This window comes from Eptesicus fuscus, chromosome 6, assembly GCF_027574615.1.
Source record: "Eptesicus fuscus isolate TK198812 chromosome 6, DD_ASM_mEF_20220401, whole genome shotgun sequence".
Classification (NCBI taxonomy): domain Eukaryota; kingdom Metazoa; phylum Chordata; class Mammalia; order Chiroptera; family Vespertilionidae; genus Eptesicus; species Eptesicus fuscus.
Genome location: NC_072478.1, coordinates 22050141 through 22071334, shown reverse-complemented (window position 1 = coordinate 22071334; position 21194 = coordinate 22050141). Strand labels below are relative to the sequence as shown.

The window sequence follows — 21194 nt, the reverse complement described above, 5'->3', positions numbered from 1 at the left end:
ATATAAATAGTACTAAAAATTAGGGGAAGAATATACTAAAAGTGATTGGAGCTGCTACTGTTGATTCCCACTAGCCCATGGGAGAAAACATGAACCCAGCTAGTCATGGGATGAGAAGAAACTGGACACTTAGCCTTTAACATAAGGTCTTCACGGTTGCATCACAAGTGGGTGTTTTGAGGTGATGGATGCGATGGAAGACTGTTGAGATCACACCAGCAGCCCCCTAGGTGGTCATCACTTTGGCCTGAGCCCAGATCTGCTGATCAACTTGACCAAAGCCATTCTTACTTCCCGGTTCCTCAGACTGTAGATGAGAGGGTTAAGCATGGGGGTGATAACACTGTAGAAGAGGGAGGTCACATTGTCCTGTTGTGGGCTATGGTAGGCCCCTGGTACCATGTACATGAACACCGCTGCACCATAAAATAGCCCCACAACTGTGATATGCGAGGAGCAGGTGGTGAAAGCCTTATGTCGGGCCTCCTCTGAGCGCATGCGTAGAACGGCTCTCAACACGTGGCCATAGGAGATGGCGATGAGGGAAAGGGGAAGCACAAGGATCAGCACCCCTGAGATGGACAGCGCCAACTCATAGGCAGAGGTGTCTGCACAGGAGAGCTGTAGCAGGGCTGGCACCTCACAGAAGAAGTGGTCCACGGTGTGGGAGGCACAGTAGGGAAAGTGCAGAGTGATGGAAGTCTGGATGGAGGCGTTGAGCACACCTGCCACCCAGGAGCAGCCCACCATGAGCAGGCACACCTGGCGTCTCATAAGCACAGGATACCGCAGGGGGTGGCACACAGCAACATAGCGGTCATAGGACATGAGAGCCAACAGGGTGCCCTCAGCCACACCCAGAAGCGTAAGGAAGAATATTTGAGCTGCACAACCCCCAAAGGTGATGGAACTTTCCACCCGCAGGAAGTCTGATGCCATCTTGGGGATGGTGACCAGGGGGAAACCAACATCAAAGAGGGAAAGTTGACTGAGCAGAAAGTACATGGGTGTGTGGAGCCGGGGGTCCATGCAGATCAGGAAGAGCAGAACAGTGTTGCCCAGAAGGCCCATGATAAACATGGCAGCCACCAAGGAGAAGAGTAGTGGACATGACCCTGAGTGACTGCAGAGGCCCACCAGAAGGAAGTCAGAGGTCACTGACTGATTCACAACCCCCATTTTTATGTAATAGACCCTTGCTGCAGGAAAAGCAGGAGACCAATGGCAAGAAGGCTGAGTGGGATGATAAATAAGTTTCATCCCACCTGCCAATGGCCATCAGTTGGTAGTGGATGCTTAACGTACCTTCTTGAGAAGAGTTATGAGGTTGCAGCTAGAATCAGTAAGGAGGAAAGGCATACTCAATTAATGATATTTGTCATAGCCATGGGATGAGAGAGCAGTAACTCACATCTCTGAATAAGACACTTGGCCACACTCCAATCAAGAGCTTCCCACTAACTCTTGTAGTCCAGGTTTTGAGGTCCTAGTCAAGGACAGTAACATTGCCCCGGTAGAACATTTATACATTACTCATCTCAGTGGTCCTGGAGCCAGAGCAGAGGTGAGATTCCGAAAAGGCCAGGAGGTGAAAGAGAGGATGACGGAGCCAAAGCAACAATCCAAGCCAGAAAACAGGGAGATGGGCCTGGGCCCAAATACCTGGATGAGAATCTAGGGCAAAGATAAATGTATTGTGAGCCAGCACTGGGGTCAAATTGAAGGTGTAAATCTAGGGACTCTGAGTCACAGACACACTTGGGTGACAGCATGTTGGGGGTCAAATGGCCTGGAGTTAGGTGGGTGGGACAGTTGTCAATGAGATCACATATTATTGGCAACTTTGTTGCATTGGATGTGAGAGTAGCAACATGTGGGCAGCCTGACTCAATTTTAAGGACTAGGGTAAGGCACTAGGCCTGGGAGATTGTGCGTCTCTAATAAATATTGCTTAACTGGATAAGAAAGATGGCCATGGACAAGAAGGAGCCTCATACCTAAATTAGGGATACTTAATTCTCTTGGCAACCTACAAGCACCCAGGTAAACCCAGATTGCCCTGGAGTACTATACACTACACACAATTCCAACAGTGAACAATGCAGGACCAGAGGAATGTTTATTCCAAACTGCAGGTAGGTAAAGAGGCAGAAAGACAGGTCATTTAAAGGCAAGTGGATTCTATTGAAGCTCTTTGTCTTAAGGCTGCCATCCTCACTCAGATAGCCTAAAGGCAATGTTTAATTATTCACCAACCTGATTTTTCTGTTACATTTAAGCCCCCAACCTACCATTCACACATGCATTCAACAAAAATTTGTCACATGCTGAGCTGGGCATAAGACATTCAAAGGTGAATCACCCAGGCAAGGTCCCCACTTCCCTGGACCCTACAGTCTCCATCAGGGTACCAATGACAAACAAGGAGATAGATAGACAAGACCTAGTGATAGATGGAAGCACAGTAAGGGAAGTGGGTAGAATGTTCTGTAGGAAATGGCTGGGGACACCAAAGGCCATGGTCAGGGAAACCTCTCAAGAGAGATGACAGATGCCCTCAGTGTCAGAAGTGCTTCAATGAGCGGGATGGGGATGTGGTAGAACCAACTGCTTCCTGCTACTGGGATGTTAGTGAGGTGGATGTTAGTGAGACCAGCTGTGTGGTTCACCCTAACAAAGAACTTTCTAACAGTGAAATCCAACCAAAAATGGAACGAGCAGCCCTATTGGCATTTTCCAAAGTCAGTCAATGACATAAGAGAATAAGATAACTTAGTTCTGTGGTTATAAAATTTGGAGTTTGAGGGAAACTGAGCATTGTTCACATCACTTCAGAATAGTCTGATCAACAATGTAGTAGAGGCACATGCACAATGCCATGGGTACCCAGAGGATGGAACTCTGCCTGGGATCAAATCAGGAAAGGCCTCACAGAGGAGGCAGCAGTGTAGCTGCATTTTGAAGGTCTAGTAAGGGTTTTCCAGGCAGCTAGAGGAGGGAAGTTTGTTCCAAGCAGAAGGAATGTAGCACATAGGCTGTATGGATTTTTGGTTAGGAGGGTATACCCAGGAGTAAGAATAAAATGAGCTTGGATCCCAGCTTAAGTACTTTGTATATGACCTTGGTTAGCTTAAGTACATGACCTTGGGTAGCTACTCAACCTCAGTTTCTTCATCCATAAAATGGGTGGCAGTAATTTGGGTCACAGGCATTGTTGTGAAGATTAAATGAAGGGATAAATGTTAAGAGCTAAGTAGTGCCTGTCATGTGTCAAGTGCTTAATAAGTAGTAAATCATTATACATATGATTATTAAATATATTAAATAATATTTATAACTTGTATAATTATAAATTATTACTAATTCTCTTAAGGAGAAAGCATTAAATATTGCTATCTGGATGATCAGTGCTTAGCACAGTGCCAGACATATAGGACATTCTCATCAATGTTGGTTCCTATTGTTATTACATTAGTCCCCCCTTACCTTCAGTTGCCTGCAGTCAACCATGGCCCAAAAATATTAAATGAAAAATTTCAGAAATAAATAATTCATAAGTTTTAAATTGTACATCATTCTGAGCAACATGATTAAATCTCATGCCATCCTATTCCATCCAGTCTGGGGCAAATCATCCCTTTGTCCAGTGTATCCACACTGTAGTGCTACCCACCATTGATCCTTAGTAACGGACTTGGTTATCAGATCCACTGTCATGGTATCACAGTGCTTTTGTTCAAGTAACACTTATTTTACCTAATAATGTACCGAAAGTGCAAGAGTAGTGATGCTGGCAATTTGGATATGTCAAAGAGAAGTTGTAACGTGTTTATGATGATCGCCCAGCTGGCGTGGCTCAGTGGTTGAGCATTGACCTGTGAACCAGGAGGTCCCCAGAGAGGGGCGTGAGGAGGCAGCCAATTGGTGATTCTCTCTCATCACTGATGTTTCTATCTCTCTTCCTTCCTCTCTCTGAAAATCAATAAAAACATATTAATCTAAAAAGGAATAATGATGATCTCTAATAACATCTGTTAATTCCTGAGGGAATTTAATGTGCATATTATGATCTAGGAACATATCCCTCATGGATAATGGGGGACTACTATGTTCAACATTATGGCCTCTTCTATGGTCAAACCTGACCCAATCTAGATCATTCTCTTCAGTGCTGTTCTATGATGTCCTTGTACTTCCTGGGTAGAAACCCACATACCCCTTCTCTGGCCTCTCTGATCCCTTAGTAGAGTCTCTAAAAGCTCATTCACTCCCAACACCATTCGTTTACAACAGGGGTTTTCCATCCTAGCATTATTTGGGGACAGGTAATTCTTTGTTGTGAGGAACTGTCTTATAGGAAGTTCAGCAGCATCCCTGGCCTCAACCCATTTAATGCCAGTTGCATTCTCCTCTACTCCTACTCATGAAAACCAAAAAGCACTCCACATCTGGTCACATGTCCCCTGAGAGCCAGAATCACCCCCAGCTGAGAACCTGAAAAAAAAAAAAAAAAAGACACTGTAACCTGCAATTCCTCTTTCGATGTTTATTCTAAAACTGTAGTAAGCTCAGCAATTCCTCTTCTGATGTTTATTCTAAAACTGTAGTAAGCTCAGACCCAGCAAAAACCTTGGGAATATCGCACTTATTTTTATGGTCTTCATATAGGAACAAAACCTCAAACTAATCCTCACAATTTTCTTCCAACTTATAACCAATCAATTTCCAAAATCACCAACTCTCCCAGCTGGTAAAATAGCTTTTGCTGCAGACTACTATCAAGGGCTATTTAAGTGTCCAAATGAATCTGATCTCTCTCTGTCCATTCACATATCCTCACCCTGAAAGCAGCTGATGCCAAATGAGTGCTGACTGTGTGGGAGACATGGAGTGTTTCACATGCTTAACACGTCAATACTCAAGTCCTGGAGGTGGATGGTGGTCATGTTTGCATAATAATGTGAATACTCTTAATGGCATCAACAGTACATTGAAAAGTGAATAAGATGGTAAACTTTTATTTCATTTTTATTGTGTATATTTTATCACAATAAAAAGAAACACTGCCTGTATATATTATTTATCTGTATTTTTTTTTTTTTGGATTAGAAGACAGAGGTTCAGAGAAGTGCGGTGACTTTTCCAGCATCACCCAGCAAGGAAGTAACAGAGCAAAGATTTGAACAAGAGAGGGATCTGATTCTAAAGTCCCTGTTTTCCCTTTGCACTCAACACACTCCCCTTAAATGCTATAAGAGATATGTCAGGATTTGCTACACACACACACACACACACACACACACACACACACACACGCACACTGTGTACATTCAGTCCTGCATGTCCCCAAACTTACCTTTCATTCCAGGGTGCTCAGGCGGTTCCACTGCTATTGATCTGTCTTTTTAAAAAGGCACGCCTCTGGGTGTTTGTAATCTCTCCACCAGCAGTTCCCCTGTGGCTAGAGATTCTGGCTGTGATCCCCTTGTGCCCTGAGTTTTTAATAAACTATTTCCTTCCAAGACATCTCTTTGGGGAAAAATATTTCCAGCCATCCAACCTCTTCCCTGTCAGTCAGGCAGGCAGAGCTGGGCAGAGCTAGCTATGACTCATTTTAATCTGGGCTGGATCCTCTTACTGTGACTCCTAAATCAAGACTTCTCCTGTGGGTTGAAGAGGAGCCCCTTCAGCAAGTTTCCAAGTTGTGGTTTCACCTCTTCCTTTCCTCATTTACCTGAGTGATGTCAAAATTTGGGTCTAGGGGTTCCGTTGGTGATGCTAAGTGACTAGGGGAAAGGCACTAGCATTACTCACCTTTTTGTAGCCAATAAAACTTTTGCATATCTTTACTATGACCAGGCATGATCTGGACCCTTGGTCACCTAATTAAATAAATAGCAATTTGCTGGACACTGTCATTGACTCTTTATTTAATCCTCACATCTGATTACCCCCACTCAAAAAATCCACAGCAGAGCTTGCTAAATAAACTGTGCTCAATGAAGACATCCTGCAAGGAAACAATATTTTTGTTGGAACTAATGTTATTGACAAACGGACTGAGAGAGGGTAAGTGACTAATCTAAAGTCACACACCTACTAAGAGGGCAGGCTATAATTCAAAGTCCCATCTGATTCCAAATCCTGAGCATTTTCAACTCTGAATGTTGCATGTTTCTTGAAGTTAATGCTCACTTCTTCTGCCCATGAGTTCAAAACTGAGAACTCCTCTGGGGGGTGGAAGTGAGGGGAGGATGGCCTGTCCTCAGAAGGTGAGCTGGGAAAGACCCCAAACCATTCCAGATACATTGTTTTTGTCAGGTGCCCATGCTCAACAACTTCCAACAGCTTTTATGGAAGGTCAGCGTGAGTTGACCTTCAACATATCAACATAGATGACTTCCTGCTATCTAGAGGCCTGACTTTCTTGGGTTTATAGCAATGAAGACAGTTATGGAAAGAATAAGCATTCAGCATAACAAGACATCTATTTGTGGCTTGGCAAATATCAAAGAAGTAGACAAAAGTCCATCTTTCTATCTAAATACCTGTATACACCCAACCCATCATGTCTGTGGAAAACATTAGCAATCCTTCCACTAAGGTCTAATGTCTAAATCATGCCTGGACTCCCAAGATTCCCACAAGTAAGATTTCAAGTTCTCACCCTCCCACTCACCAGGGTCTGTGTGCAGAGTGAGGGACCTTTCTCAATACCCCATGAGCAGGTCAACCACTCTCATTCCAGGATAGACTCTAATCAAACCTCCCTGGATTCTATCATTATGGGCTTAATCAGTGCTGCCTTTGTCTATGCAGAGATAGATGTCATTATCTGGAGACAGAGGCTCCAGGGAGAGCTGTTGCATCAGAAACCCCTCGGGGTCTCTATTTCTGCTAGAGAGAAAATTATAGTGGAAGCCTAAAGCCCTTGGTATTTGGATTGTCCCTGGAAGACTGTGGAAAAACATGTACTCATCTCTCAACCACAGGAAGAATGGGAAGCATTGATGTGGATAACTTAATGTGACAGATGTCCAAGTCTTTCTGTTTAGATATAATCAAGAGGAAGAGATGTGGGAATCCATTACAGCAAATGCATCCTATGCCTCATCTCTCCCCACCAATTATGATGTCCAGGAGACTTATTCTGAGTTAAATAATGAGACAGTGATGGTTGTGGGAAAGCAGGGGCAGCTTCCCTGGGTCAGGACATTTCTTCTTCTTTTTTTTTTTTAAATATTTTTATTGGTTTTAGAGAGGAAGGGAGAGGTAGAAAGAGATAGAAACATCAATGATGAGAGAGAATCATTGATCGGTTGTCTCCTGCACGTCCCCTACTGGAGATAAGAGTCCGCAACCCAGGCATGTGCCCTTGACTGGAATTGAACCTGGAACCTTTCAGTCCGCAGGCCAACACTCTATCCGCTGAGCCAAACCTGTTAGAGCAGGACATTTCTTCTTTAAACTCCATTCTTAAGGGCCCTTCAAGACCAGGAGATGATGCAATGCTCTATAGATAAATTATTCTAGTGTCCATGAGTTTATCATATGTTCATGGCCAGGACAGAGACCAGAGAGCCAGGCTACCATAAACGGTAGTAGCCCACTGCAGTAAGTCACAGGCAAGGCCAAGGTAGAGTGAGTTACGAATAGTGATGTTCAGGCCAAAGCTGAGTAAGATAGGTGGCAATAAGCTGGAACCAGGGTGGAAGCAATAATAAAAGTGACATATGTTAAGGACCTGACCTATATAATAGGTAACTATCAGCAAATTCCTTGTACCATGCCACCACTCTTTAGTTCCAAGCCCATGGCAGAAATTAGTAATCAATCTCATTGCTTTCTATTTCTGAGCTTGGATAGAGCTTCTCAAATCAGCACACCTTACAGCTAGACTTTATCGATTGCTTTTAACATTTGTCATGAAATCCACTTTGCAAGAAGACTCTAGACCAGTACTCAGAGCAGTGGTGATAGTCTGCATGGAGAGAAGGAGCTTGCACCAGAAAGTTACACTACACATTGCTTCCTTTATTGATAACATATTGTTATGGAATGAAATACATGTCAGTTGAACTACAGCTTAGTGATGTTGTTGATTTACAGTCTACCCCAAGGGCCAAATACAAGTTTTCCTCAAGGGCCAATACCAGTTCATGCACCACATTTTGAGTAACACTGCCATGAACTATGAGTGCCTTGATGGCAAGGAACCTGCTGTATTCATTTTTGTGTAATTGGTAGCCAAGGCACATGGACAAAGCAATGTTTATTGCACAGGAAAGGCTGCAACAGGCAGAAATTTGGAAAAAAAATTAAGATATGGAGAAGTGGGCCATGGTAATTCTCACACCTGGCATGTTGACTTGCTTCAAAGATGGATGGGTGGATGGATGGACGGATGGATAAGCCACGATTAAAGTTATTTGTAACTGAGTCATGTTGTTCTAAAGAACAGGGTAAGAGAAAAAGATGGCAAAGAAACTGTTAGTACTCTAGATGTGTGCCTCAATTATTAATTCTTTGCATACACCTTCATATTTTTGCCATTTCCATATACTACCCATACTAACATTTTCTTAATTCAGGTACCTACTGCTTAATGTCAGTTATTCCTAAAAAGCAGATGCACACAAAACTGCCCATTTTGACCCTATAGTCCATTATTTTAAATGAGAGAGATTGTATTATAACTCTTCACCAATTTCCTGAAATATAGCTAAAACCAATTAAAGATTTATGTGTCAGTAATAAAATATCATGTTAGAATATAAAATACTTAAAACATCACTTCCTATTGACTGCCAAATGAACATAGTTGTTAACAGTTGTTTGGTAAGAAGTCTACTCCATTGCTTACATTTCCAAGATTTTCTTTTTACTCCCTCAACTTTTGGAGGACTGACTCATTGTAGAAAAGAACCTTTGCTTTTGGCAAAATGTAGAAGGTCCCGAGGAAACAAGTTCAGGAGGAGCACACAATAGTAAGGAATGACTGACATTGAGTGTGATGTTATGATGACCTCTCTTAGCACCAACAACATCTGAGACACACACTTTCTTTTGTTTTTACTTGGGGCACTTTTTCTATTTATTGTTTTTTTTTTGAAATCATGTATTTAACTCAAGGTATAAAATTTTCCTGTGCAATCATGGGCCAGAAAATTTTATATTGAGAGATACTCACATTTTGAAAAGTTTAGACATTATCACCAACACCCCCCCCCCCCCACCCCACTTCATTCTACTGGGAAAAGTTTAACCAGGGAGATAGTTGTGGAATATAGCCCTTCCTTCCTTCCTCCCTCCCTCCCTTCCTTCCTTCCTTTCTTTCTTTCTTCCTTCCTTCCTCCCTCCCGCCCTTCCTTCCTTCCTTCCTTCCTTCCTTCCTTCCTTCCTTCCTTCCTTCCTTCCTTCCTTCCTTGTTGAGGTAGCATTGGTTACCAACATTATATGTTATAATGTTACCATTATATATACCTTCCTTGTTGAGGTAGGATTGGTTACCAACATTATATGTTATAATGTTACCATTATATATAATTCGATATAATTTAGCAATTTTTTTCCTGAGTATCTATCTGAAGAGTATAAAAAACAAATTTAAAAAGATATGTATACGCATATGTTCATTGCATTACTAATTACAATAGTCAAGATATGTAAATAAACTATGTGTCCATTGATGGATGAATTGATAAAGAAGATGTGGTACATATATGCAATGGAATACTATTCAGTCATAGAAAAGATTAAATATTGCCATTTGCAACATCAGTCCTGAGAGTATTAGGACATAAGTAAAATAAGTCAGACAGAAAAGGATAAAAATCATATGATTTTACCTGTTTTTCTTTAATCACTCACTTTTAGTTTTCTTATAATTGACTTAATTTTCTCTTTTCTGCTGTTGTTCCATCATCTTTTACCTGGGGAAGAGATAAAACTAAAATTATGGAAATGGCTAATAAATAAATAAATATTCAAATCTTTTCTCAGTTTTTCTGGAAAATTTAAAGGAACATTCATGTACCTTTAACCAATTATTTTATATTATATTCTTTTGTAACCAATTATATTCTTTTATGACATTGTTTTATCTCTTTTTTTTTTTTTTTTTTTTTAATATATTTTATTGATTTTTTACAGAGAGGAAGGGAGAGGTCTAGATAGAGTTAGAAACATCGATGAGAGAGAATCATCGATCAGCTGCCTCCTGCACACCCCCCACTGGGGATGTGCCCACAACCAAGGCACATGCCCTTGACCGGAATCGAACCTGGGACCTTCCAGTCCGCAGGCCGACGCTTTATCCACTGAGCCAAACCGGTTTCGGCTGTTTTATCTCTTTATACACACATAAACACACACACTTTCACTTAATATCAAATTTACAAACTTATATAATATATGAAATTCATATAACATAAATTAAATCATTTGAAAGTGTATGATTCAGTGGCATTTAGTACATTTGCTATATGCACTCCTCCCCTCTATCTAGTTCTAAAATATTTTCATCACCTCAAAGAAGACTCCATGTTCATTAGGTAGTCATTTCCCATCACCCTCTCCAAGCTCCTGTCAACAACCAATCTACTGTCTGTCTCCACAGATTTATTATACTGAATATTTCATATAAATAGAATTGTCCAATATATAACCTATTATATCTGCTATTATATCTGAATTTCTTTTTTTTACTTAGCTTAATGTTTTAGAGGGTCATTCATGTTGTACCATTGTTATTGGTTGAATTCTATACCTTCAAAATTCATATGTTGAAATCCTAACCTCCAGGACCTCAGTACATGACTATACTTAGACAAAGGGTTTTTAAAAGAGGTTTTAAGTTAAAATAAGGACCTTAGGATGAGCTCTAACCCAATATGACTTGTGTCCTTACTCAAAGAAGGGAGATTAGGGGTAATGTCAGCAAGATGGCAGAATAGAAAGCTCCAGACTTCCCCTCATGGACACATCAATTCACCAACAGTACATGAATCCATTTCCTTTGTGAAAAATCCAGAGATCGCTTGAGAGGCTCCTGCACCCCAATTGAGTATGACACCTGCTGCATTGAAGCCAGTAAGAAAATTCATGGCACCATCTTACCACAGGAGATGACTGAATTGTATTCCAGCATTCTAACATTTTGAGGGGCTGCCTGAGGGACTGCGTTTTGTCATGCCTGAGAATGAGCACTAATGGGAAGGTGCCACAAGTTGGGAGGCACTGAGAACCAAGGGGATGGATTGGACCAGCACACACTCTCTGCCCATTGGCCTTTCCCCACTTTAGCACAGAGCACATGAAGAACAAATGGTGCAGCTGCTGTAGAATACAGTACAGAGTTTCCTCAGAAAATAAAAATGGGCCCTGACCAAGTGTGGCTCAGTTGGTTGAAGCATTGTCCCAGAAACTGAAAGGTTGTGGGTTTGATTCCCGGTTAGGGCACACAACTGGGTTGTGGGTTCTATCCCTAGTCAGGGAGAGTATGGGAGGCAGCCAATCAGTGTTTTGCCATCACACCTCTCTCTCCTTTCCCCTCTCTCTAAGCATGTCTTTGGGTGAGTATTAGAAAAAAATTAAAAAGAAATTAGAAGTGGAAGTACCTTATGACCCAGAGATTCCACTTCTGGGAACATATCTGAAGAAACCCAAAACACTAATATCAAAAAAATATGTGCACACCTATGTTCATTGCAGCATTATTTACAATAGCCAAGATTTGGAAGTAGCTGAAGTGTTTATCAGTAGATGAGTGGATAAAAAAGCTGTTGGTACATTTACACAATGGAATACTATGTGGCTATAAAAAAAATAAGGAAATCTTATCCTTTACCACAGCATGAATGACCTGGAGATTATTATGCAAAGTAAAATAGGCCAGTTAGAGAAAGACAAATACCACATGAACTCATTTATATGTGGAATCTAATGAACAAAGTAATTTAGCAAAATAGAAACAGAAGCATAGATACATAGAATAGACTGACCGCTGTCAGATGGGAGGGGTTTTGGAGAGCTGGGTAAAAAAAGGTGAAGGGATTAAGCAAAAATATATACATCCTCTCTAATAAAATGGTAATATGCAAATTAATCACCACTCCACTACATAAGCCACACCCACCAGCCAATCAGGGTGTGTATGCAAATTAACCCCATCCAAGATGGCTACAGCCACAGAGAGCAAGGTTTCCCAGGTAACAGAGCAAGCCAAGCTTTCTGATAGCCTTTGCAGGCCTAACCCTCTACTCAAGCTACAAAGTTTCAATTATAGAAGGTAAACAAATTCAAACAAATGGCAGCAGAATGGAGCTTGAGAGAGCAGGCCAGGGTTGCCAGTGGCAACAGGGGAAGCAAAGCTTTCCACACACCCTGGCTGGGCTCACCTGTTTAAGGCTACAAAGTTTCAATTGTAGAAGGTGAATTAACTGCCACAGAAATGGCTGCTGCCCCGGAGGGAGCAGCAGGCTTGGCTTCACTCCAGGCTACAAAGTTTCAATTGTAGAAAGAAAATAAATTCCAGATACCAGGGCCTCCACTTGGGTTGCCAGGGGGCATGGCCGGCCTGCAAACCACCACAGGCCCCTCACTCAGGCCACCCCACGCCCCAAGGGAACCCCACCCTGATCCGGGACACCCTTCAGAGCAAACCAGCTGGCCCCCACCCATGCACCAGGCCTCTATACTATTAATAAGAGTAATATGCAGATTGACCATCACTCCAACACACAATATGTCTGCCCCCATGTGGTCAAAGATCCTGCCCCCATGTGGACACAAGATGGCCACTACAAGATGGCCAGCAGGAGAGGGCAGTTGGGAGGCACCCGGCCTGCAAGGGAGGGCAGTTGTGAGGGACCAGGCCTGCAAGGGAGGGCAGTTGAGAGGGACCAGGCTTGCAAGGGAGGGCAGTTGGAGGTGATCAACCCTGCAGGAGAGGGCAGTTAAGGGTGACCAGGCTGGCAGAGGAGGGAAGTTGGGGGCAAACAGGCTGGCAGGGGAGCAGTTAAGCATCAACCAGGCTGGCAGCGGAGTGGTTACGGGGTGATCAGACTGGCAGGCAGAAGCGGTTAGGGGCAATCAGGCAGGCAGGCGAGCAGTTGAGAGCCAGCAGTCCTGGATTGTGAGAGGGATGTCCGACTGCCCGTTTAGACCCGATCCCAGTTGCCTTCCCCTTTTGTCCTGACTGGGAATCAAACCCGCCACCTTCTGGTGTATAGGACGTGCCCCAACCACCTGAGCCACACCGGCTGGGGCAGATAGGTTCCTTATGAAAGATTTTTATACTTGTGAAGGCGTTGGATAAATACGGTACTTGTATGGAAGGTTAGATTAACATAGAAAATAGTTGGCCGTTTGAAACAAAGCCTGTTGTTGTCAGGAATTTTATTCTAGCTCGCAGTTCTCTTTTTGTTGTGTGGTGCTGAGAGACTACGAGATAGAGGTAGATGAAGGGTAAGATAATGTGCGTCTGAGTGGAACAGGCATTCTTGCTTCATATCATTGATTCTTGCTTATTTAGCTAACCATGCATGGCACACAGCAGGTGTTCAATAATAGTGCTAATGTGTAAAAGTCAAGATGAACACAGTTCCTCAGGAGTAAGAGCAAAATATATATTTTCTAAGTGAGACCATTGCTAAAGGTTAAGGAATCAAAGAATAAATTCAGTGGGAGCCATCCTCGGGCATCACCTGCTGTATAACCATGTCATCCAGTGTGTTGGGCATGAGGTACTCTATCAGTTAGTGAAGTTCTCTGGGAGCAATGCATGACCTTACCACACTGTGTTTAGGGGCATCCGACAGGAGTCCGCTGGAGAGGGTGTATTGCTCAGACTCTGCTTTGGTTTTCCTGACCCCTTCCCACCATTTCCTGTATTGTTGGCGGACCTGCAGAGGCAAAGCATGCTCTGAGTCAGCTCACTGAGAGGAGTGAGAGTGGAAAGAATCTTGAGCAGGAGGTGGACAATGGTACCTGCTGGCTGAGGAGACAGTACACCAGGAAGATGAAGACGCCCTGCAGGCTGTTGATGATGGTGAAGAGATAGGCCATGGCGAGAGCAGCTGGACCCACCTGCAAGATTCCCAGACACCACGTGCAGCCCAAGATGAAGAGCTGAGCTATCGCTTTAAATGTCAGCATCCTGGGTAGGAGGAGAAGAGAGGCCCATGGTGCAGCCAGAGCAACAGAATAAGGCCATTCTCATCTCCTCCCTATGAATGTTCCTGACTCCCCTTGTTGGTAATCAGTTCACAGACAGAGTTGTGTTCAGGTTTGACCTTGACTGTCAATGATTCTCCACAACAGAAATGCTACTTGGGTCCAGGATGGCATTTTGATTGAACTGAGTAGGGTTGTGACACTTCATAATGTCAGTTTCAAAAAAATTCTATAATGCTCCCTGGTGATGCCTAATTTTATTCAACCAACATTACTGAGTGTGTTCTGTGCATCAGGCTGTGTTCTGGGGCCCGGGCATTAAAAGTAACAGAGGCAAGATTTCTATTTTCATAAAGGTCACAGGCTATTCCAATGACTAACACAACGGAATAATGACATGCAAAATGTAGAAAGGACATTAGAGAGGGGTGAGAAGGAGCCTGACTGAGAGTGGGTATTGAAGTATAGACTGGGTTTTGGGAGGAGTCACAGATTTTTCTAAGTGCACACAGGTTCTTTGTACTTTTGTTGTAGGACTGCTGACAAAAGTCCAAAGAATGTTTATCAACCAATGTCAATCCTTCCTGTTGCTGAGGGAGTTACAAGCTGAGATTAGAGACAGAACATTGCAGCTGGAAGGTGAGCAGCCCACCACTGAATCCAAGCTGGCTGCCATTGGAGGACAGCTGCATCTCTTTACTCTGGGTTCCCTCAGAAGACCCTGCGAAGAGACGTCATGGCTTCTAAGGCACATGGATTTGCTCTTGGGACCACACATGTCTGTGGGGTTGTCACCCTCTTCTCCATTTTACCTTGTATTCTTGAGGGTGGACACATCACTGTTGAGTGAAGACAGTTTGCTTTTCAAAATCCAGAGGGTCATCAGAAAGAAAGCTAGATTGACCTTCAGGAAAACACACAAGGTTTAGTGAATACAATTTTAGTTTGTTATCTCTAGCCTAGCCTGTTCCACAGAAATTCCACATTTAAGTAGTTTTCATATTACACTACTAAACTACTAAAGCTAGAGCTTGTAGTTTTAGGAGCAGTCTTAGGAAACCAAAGCAAACCCAAGGCAACCCAGGGACATTCTTGCTCATGTCATCCTCCCACCTCTTTATAAGTCTAATGACCCTCAGCTGAGCCTTAAGGATGCTCTGATGTCTTCACTCACAAAGAGGATGGCACAGACTGGTCCAAGGAAGCCCCATATAAATCCTTTTTCCGGGTGGAGCCAGCAGCTAAGAAAAGAGAGAGAATTAAAAATGCATCGTCTCACTCCAACAAGAATTTTTTGAGTTGTCTTGTACCCATGGTGTGGGGAAGTGGGTTTATGATATCAAAATCCAGCCTACCACCAGGAATGCTCAGGACCTACTCAAGAAGGCAAATAATCCTTTCCACTAATATTTACAGGGTAAAATAAGATTGTTGTTAGAGTAATAAATTTGACAGTAAAATAGTAGTCAAGTTTTCAGGCAAATTTAAATTGGCTAGTTGAAACAAGCAAATATTCTAGAAAAATTAATTGTAGTGGACAAAAAGCAGTTCCTAAAGTGTTAACTAAAATTTTTATTGGTAGTGCATCTCATGATAAAATTGCGCACCATGGAATGAACCTAAAACAGATTATAGTGCAAAAAATTAAAATTTAAAAGCCATCAAGACTACATTATAAAATTTTCAAAAGCCTCCTAATATTTAAATAAAAAAGGGGGGGAATAGTAGAAGAATATCATGTAAGAAAAAATATCCTATAAGTAAATTACATCTAGAAAATTAATACTTTAGAAAATTAATTGTAAGGCTAAAAGCAAGACACCCATAAAAAAACACACAAGGTGTCAAAACAAGCCAGAAGAAAATCATTTGGGCAAAAAATGAAATAGGATCCCAAGTCAAATTTATAGAAAAAATTCCTTTATTAACTTTTGGTCGAGAATATGTTTGTATATTTTCAGAAAACAACTCCGAGACCATGTGGATTCTAGCGACAGAGAGGAATCGACAAGACTACTCCAGCATGAAGACAGAAGAGAAGCAGTCCAGAGATGGAAGACGCTGACGTCGCCTTGCCATACTAGCAGTTAGCAGCTGTACGTCACTGCAGGTTGCCCAGGACCAAACCAGAGAGAGTCGGACCTGCATTACCACCATTTGTCCACCATCCAGAACTGAAATGTCATTTCTGATATAAGGAACAGTTCTTTTGAGACCCAATTGAAGTTGGGTCTCAAAAGAACTGTTGGCCTAGAAAGAAACTCACTACAGACTGATTCATTTGCCTGTCAGCATAACCATTATTGCTTGTCTCATTTTCAGTTCTTATTAAGTGTATTTCTAATAGCACATGATCTCACTCATCTAGGGGAAATAATGAACAACATAGACTGATGAACAAGAACAGACCCAGAAACAAGGAGGCATGGATCAGACTGTCGGGCCTCAGAGGGAGGGTAGGGAAGGGTAGGGGTAAAGGTGAGAGATCAACCAAAGGACTTGTGTGCATGCATATGAGCCTAACCAGTGGTTAAGGACAACAGGGGGGTGGGGGAATGCGAGGGTTGTGGGATGGGAATGGGGGGATGAGGACAAATATGTGATACCTTAATCAATAAAGAAATTAATTAAAATAAAAAAATAAAAAAAAAATAAAAATGCATCGGTCCTTAGAAATGTAGAACAATTATGCAAATTCATTCATTAATTCATTCATCAGCAAACATTGAGTGTCTCTTCTGTGATAAGCTCTGTGGTTGGCTCTGAAGATACCGTCGTGAAGAAAGTAAGCATGGCCTTCAATCCCACACATCTCACAGACACACAATGAGACACCCTGCAACAACAAAACAAAAATGGGAACACTCTATCCACTGAGCAAAACCAGCTAGGGCTGAGTTTTTTAAATTATGGCTTTTTTGAGAGGTAACTCACATAACCAGAACATTCACCCATTTGAACTGTACAGTTCAGTGACATTTAAAATATTCATAGAGTTGCCCTAGCTTGTTTGCTCAGTGGATAGAGCATCGGCTTGCAGACTGAAAGGTCCTGGGTTGCAGGCTCGATCTGCAGTAGGGGCCGTGCAAGAGGCAGCCAATTAATGATTCTCTCTCATCATTGATGTTTCTATCTCTCTCTACCTCTCTTTTCTTCTCTGAAATCAATAAAAATATATTTAAAAAAATTTAGTGTTGGGCGATCATTACCACAATCTAACTTTAGAATATTTCCAACTCCTCAAAAAGAAACTCATTCCTACTGGCAGTCACTCCTCATTCCTGCTTCCATGTACCTCACCACCCACCATAGCCCCATGGCATCATTAATCTACTTTCTGTCTCTATGGATTTGCTTATTTTGGACATAAATGGAATTGTACAATACGTGGTATTTTATGACTGGGTTCTGTCACCTAGCATGTTTTCAATCAAGGTTCACCCATGTTGCATTATGTTTTTATGGCTGAATAATCTTTTTTAAAAATTATTATTATTTTTGTTGTTATTACTCATCCGAGGATATTTTTCCATTGATTTTTTTTAAGGGATAGTGGAAGAGAGAGGGAAAGACGGAGAGAAACATTGATGTGAGAGAAACACATCAAATGGTTGCCTCCTGCACACGCTCTCAATCAGGGCCAGGGAGGAGCCTACAACCAAGGTACGTGCCTTTGACCTGAATCAACCCAGGACCCTTTGGTCCGCAGGCTGATGCTCTATCCACTTAGCCAAACCGACTAGGGCAGTCTCTTTATTTTAACCTTTTAACTTAATTGCAGTGAAGTGACATCTCATTTTGATATTTTTGATTTTCACTTTCCTAATGACTGACGATGTTGAGCAACTTTTTATACACTCACTGGTCATTTACATATCTTAGAAGAAATGTCTATTCAAATCTGTCCATTTTCACTTATTTATTTTTTATTTTATTTATTTAAATCTTAATTTAAAAAAATTGATTTCAGAGAGGAAAGGAGAGGGAAAGAGAAATAGAAACATCATAATGAGAGAGAATCATCAGTCAGCTGCCTCCTGCACACTCCACACTGGGAATCAAGCCTACAACCCAGGCATGTGCCCTGATATGGGATCAAACCCAGGACCTCATGGTTTCCAGGTTGATGCTCAACCACTGAACCACTCTGGCTGAGCTATTTAAATCTTTATTGTTGAAAGTATAATATAGGTCCTCTTTCTCTTTTGTCCATTTTTAAATTGGGTTGTCTTTTGTTGTTGAGTTGTTCCACTTAATTTTAACAACAGTGCAAAACAGTTCTCTTCTGATTACAGGTTTGTAACTGAAGTATAAAGGGCTTAAGGTTTTACTGATAAACAGTGACAGAATTCTCTCTTGATCCACTTTAGGGTAAGGAACAGGGGTGGGAAAAAGTAGGCTTACAGTTGTATATATGTGAAGCAGTTTATTCTTGTACTATTACTTATTAATTATTGTATTGTTTTCCATACCAACAATTGTAAACCTTTTGCCTACGCTTGTGCAGAGGACATTTCAGGGCAATGGAGAGTGTAGTAGGACACTGAAATGTACACTGAGAAAAATGTAAGCAAGAAAGAACTAATGTGTCCAAGAAGGAATCTCTCTAGAGTTGAGTTGATGCAGGCACACGTAAGTTTGAGCAGCATGTTGTGGGGAAGAGTGCAGCTTCTGGGAGACTGACTTCCTGAATGTAAGTGTGCAGACTTGCTCTCCTTCTAAAAACAACAAACACATAAGCAAAACAACTAAAACCAACCATTTCAAAACTCTGACAACTACCCAAAGCCACACAACAAACTGAAGTAGTCTATCCAAGAGAAACTACTGAAGCTTGATAAGGTTGGTGAGGAAGGACTTTGTGATGTTTCAACTCTGAACTATTTCCACTCCTTCTCTCCCCAGCTTAGTGGTGAGGCCGCCAACAGCTGATAGCATGGCAGACAACAGGGAGATCTGGCATTTTTTGGAGCTCATTTGAAAGTATCATCATTATCTCCAGAGCAAAGTCAGTATTTTTTTCTGACCCTTTAGCTATCTGGGAAACCTGTAGTCTCCAAATTTGGTGTGCATTTTATTCCACTGAAAGCTCATCTCAGTGAGAGACAAAAACAGCCTGCCCTTAGGGCATGCCTGTCAGTAACTTTGCTGTGATTTCAGGTGGTGTCAACAAGAACTTGTCTGAGGCCCTGGCTGGGTGGCTCAGTTGGTTGGCGTGTGGTCCCAATGCATCAGGGTTGCAGGTTCAATCCCAGGTCAGGGCTCATACAAGAATCAACCAATAAATGCATAAATAAATCAACAAGAATGCATAAATAAATGGAACAACAAATCAGAAGTGTTGTTTGCAAATACCTTCTCCCATTTAGTGGGTTGCCTTTGGATATCTATCCAAAAATTTTTAAAACATTTATTCACAAAGATATATACATGGCTATGTTCACTGCAGCATTATTCATGGTGGACAAGACATGGAAACAACCAAAGTGTTTTTCGATAGATGGTTGGATAAAGAAGATGTACTTATTATATACAATGGAATACTACTCCGCCATAAGGACACATGAAATTGTCTTTGTGACAACAAAGATGGATCTTGAGAATATCATGCTAAGCAAAACAATTCAGACCAAAAAAAAAAATCAAGAATCCTATGATTTCACTCATTTGTAAGATACAAAACTGAAAGCAAGAAATGAACAAACAAGACAATAAACAAACAAAAAGTCATAGACACAGCCCTAACTGGTTTGGCTCAGTGGATAGAGTGATAGCCTGTGGACTGAAGGGTCTCGGGTTCGATTCCGGTCAAGGGCACATGTGGGCTTGATCCCCAGTAGAGGGCATGCATGAGGCAGCCAACCAATGATTATCGCACCATTGATGTTTCTATCCCTCTCTCACTTCCTCTCTGATATCAATAAAAATATATTAAAAAAAAAGTCATAGACACAGACAACAGTATGGTGGTTACCAGAGGGTAAGAGGGGTAGGAGGAGGAAGTAAAGGGTAAAGGGGGAAAATATAGGTTGATGGAAGGAGATTTGACTTTGGATGGTAAACATACAATGCAATATACAGATTATGTATTATAGAACTGTACACTTAAAACATATTTAATGTTATTAACCAATGTCACCCCAATAAATCTAATTTAAAATATTTTAATTTGTACTTGTATGTTTATAGCAGCATTTTTCACAGTAGTAAAAAAAATGGAAACAATCAAAATGTTTGTCATCTGTTGGATGGATAAAAAATGTGATATATCTATATAATGGAATATTATTTACAAAATAACAATACCAGAAACAACAACAATTCCAGGTGAGGCCTGGAAGCTGCAGAAATGGCCACAATCATAGCCGGGACTCCATAGCCTACAGGTCATGATACTTGCTACAACATGATGAACCTTATACACATCATGCTAAGAATCTAGTCACAAAACACAGCACTTATGATTTCATTTATGGGAAAATCCAGGGTAGGTAGATCCATAGTTTAGTGGTTGTCAGGGGTTGGGGAGGAGGAGTAGCTAGCAGGAATGAGGACTGCATGATTCTGCATGATACAAGATTTCTTTCTTTTTGTTGTTGTTAATCTTCACCCGAGAATATTTTTCCATTGATGTTTAGAGAGAGTGGAAGATAGGGGGAGAGACAGAAACATCAATGTGAGAGAGACACATTGATTGGTTGCCTCCTGAAAGCATGCTGACCAACTGGGTCACAACCGGGGTTGACCAGGGATCAAACCTGCAACTGAGGTACATGCCCTTGACTGGAACCAAACCTGAGACCCTTCAGTCCACAGGCCAACACACTGTCCATTGAACCAAACCATCTAGGGCACAAGGTTTCCTTTTGGGAATTGAAAACATTGTGAAATTTGATTGTGGTGATAGGTGTACAACTCTGTGATTATTGGAAGAACCCTTTAAAGGTATGTGAAATATATTTCAAAAAGAAGTGAAAACATTAAGCCTAGTATAAAAAGGTGAAAATAAAAGAGTGCAA

The 21194-nt window shown here is 41.7% G+C and overlaps 2 protein-coding genes across 2 annotated transcripts in view; both read right to left on the bottom strand.

The window, feature by feature from the left end:
- Positions 1-237: 237 nt before the first annotated feature.
- Positions 238-1179, bottom strand: LOC103304709 (olfactory receptor 2Z1-like). The gene has a single exon (XM_008161530.3). It carries the CDS (start codon positions 1177-1179, stop codon positions 238-240), a length of 942 nt encoding a protein of 313 aa, XP_008159752.3.
- A 12578-nt stretch (positions 1180-13757) lies between these two features.
- The window catches only part of LOC114229942 (adhesion G protein-coupled receptor E2-like), a 37136-nt gene continuing 29699 nt past the window's right edge, over positions 13758-21194 (bottom strand). Inside the window, exons 14-17 of the mRNA XM_054718333.1 lie at positions 15350-15416; positions 14988-15079; positions 13990-14158; positions 13758-13904 (exon numbers count right to left, since the gene is read on the bottom strand). Coding sequence (XP_054574308.1) covers positions 13758-13904; positions 13990-14158; positions 14988-15079; positions 15350-15416 — 475 coding nt within the window. The remainder of the gene's footprint in view (positions 13905-13989; positions 14159-14987; positions 15080-15349; positions 15417-21194) is intronic.

What these genes read in the sequence shown, in the direction of transcription:
- LOC103304709 (XM_008161530.3), bottom strand. Translation starts at nt 1,179, where the DNA reads ATGGGGGTTGTGAATCAGTCAGTGACCTCTGACTTCCTTCTGGTGGGC.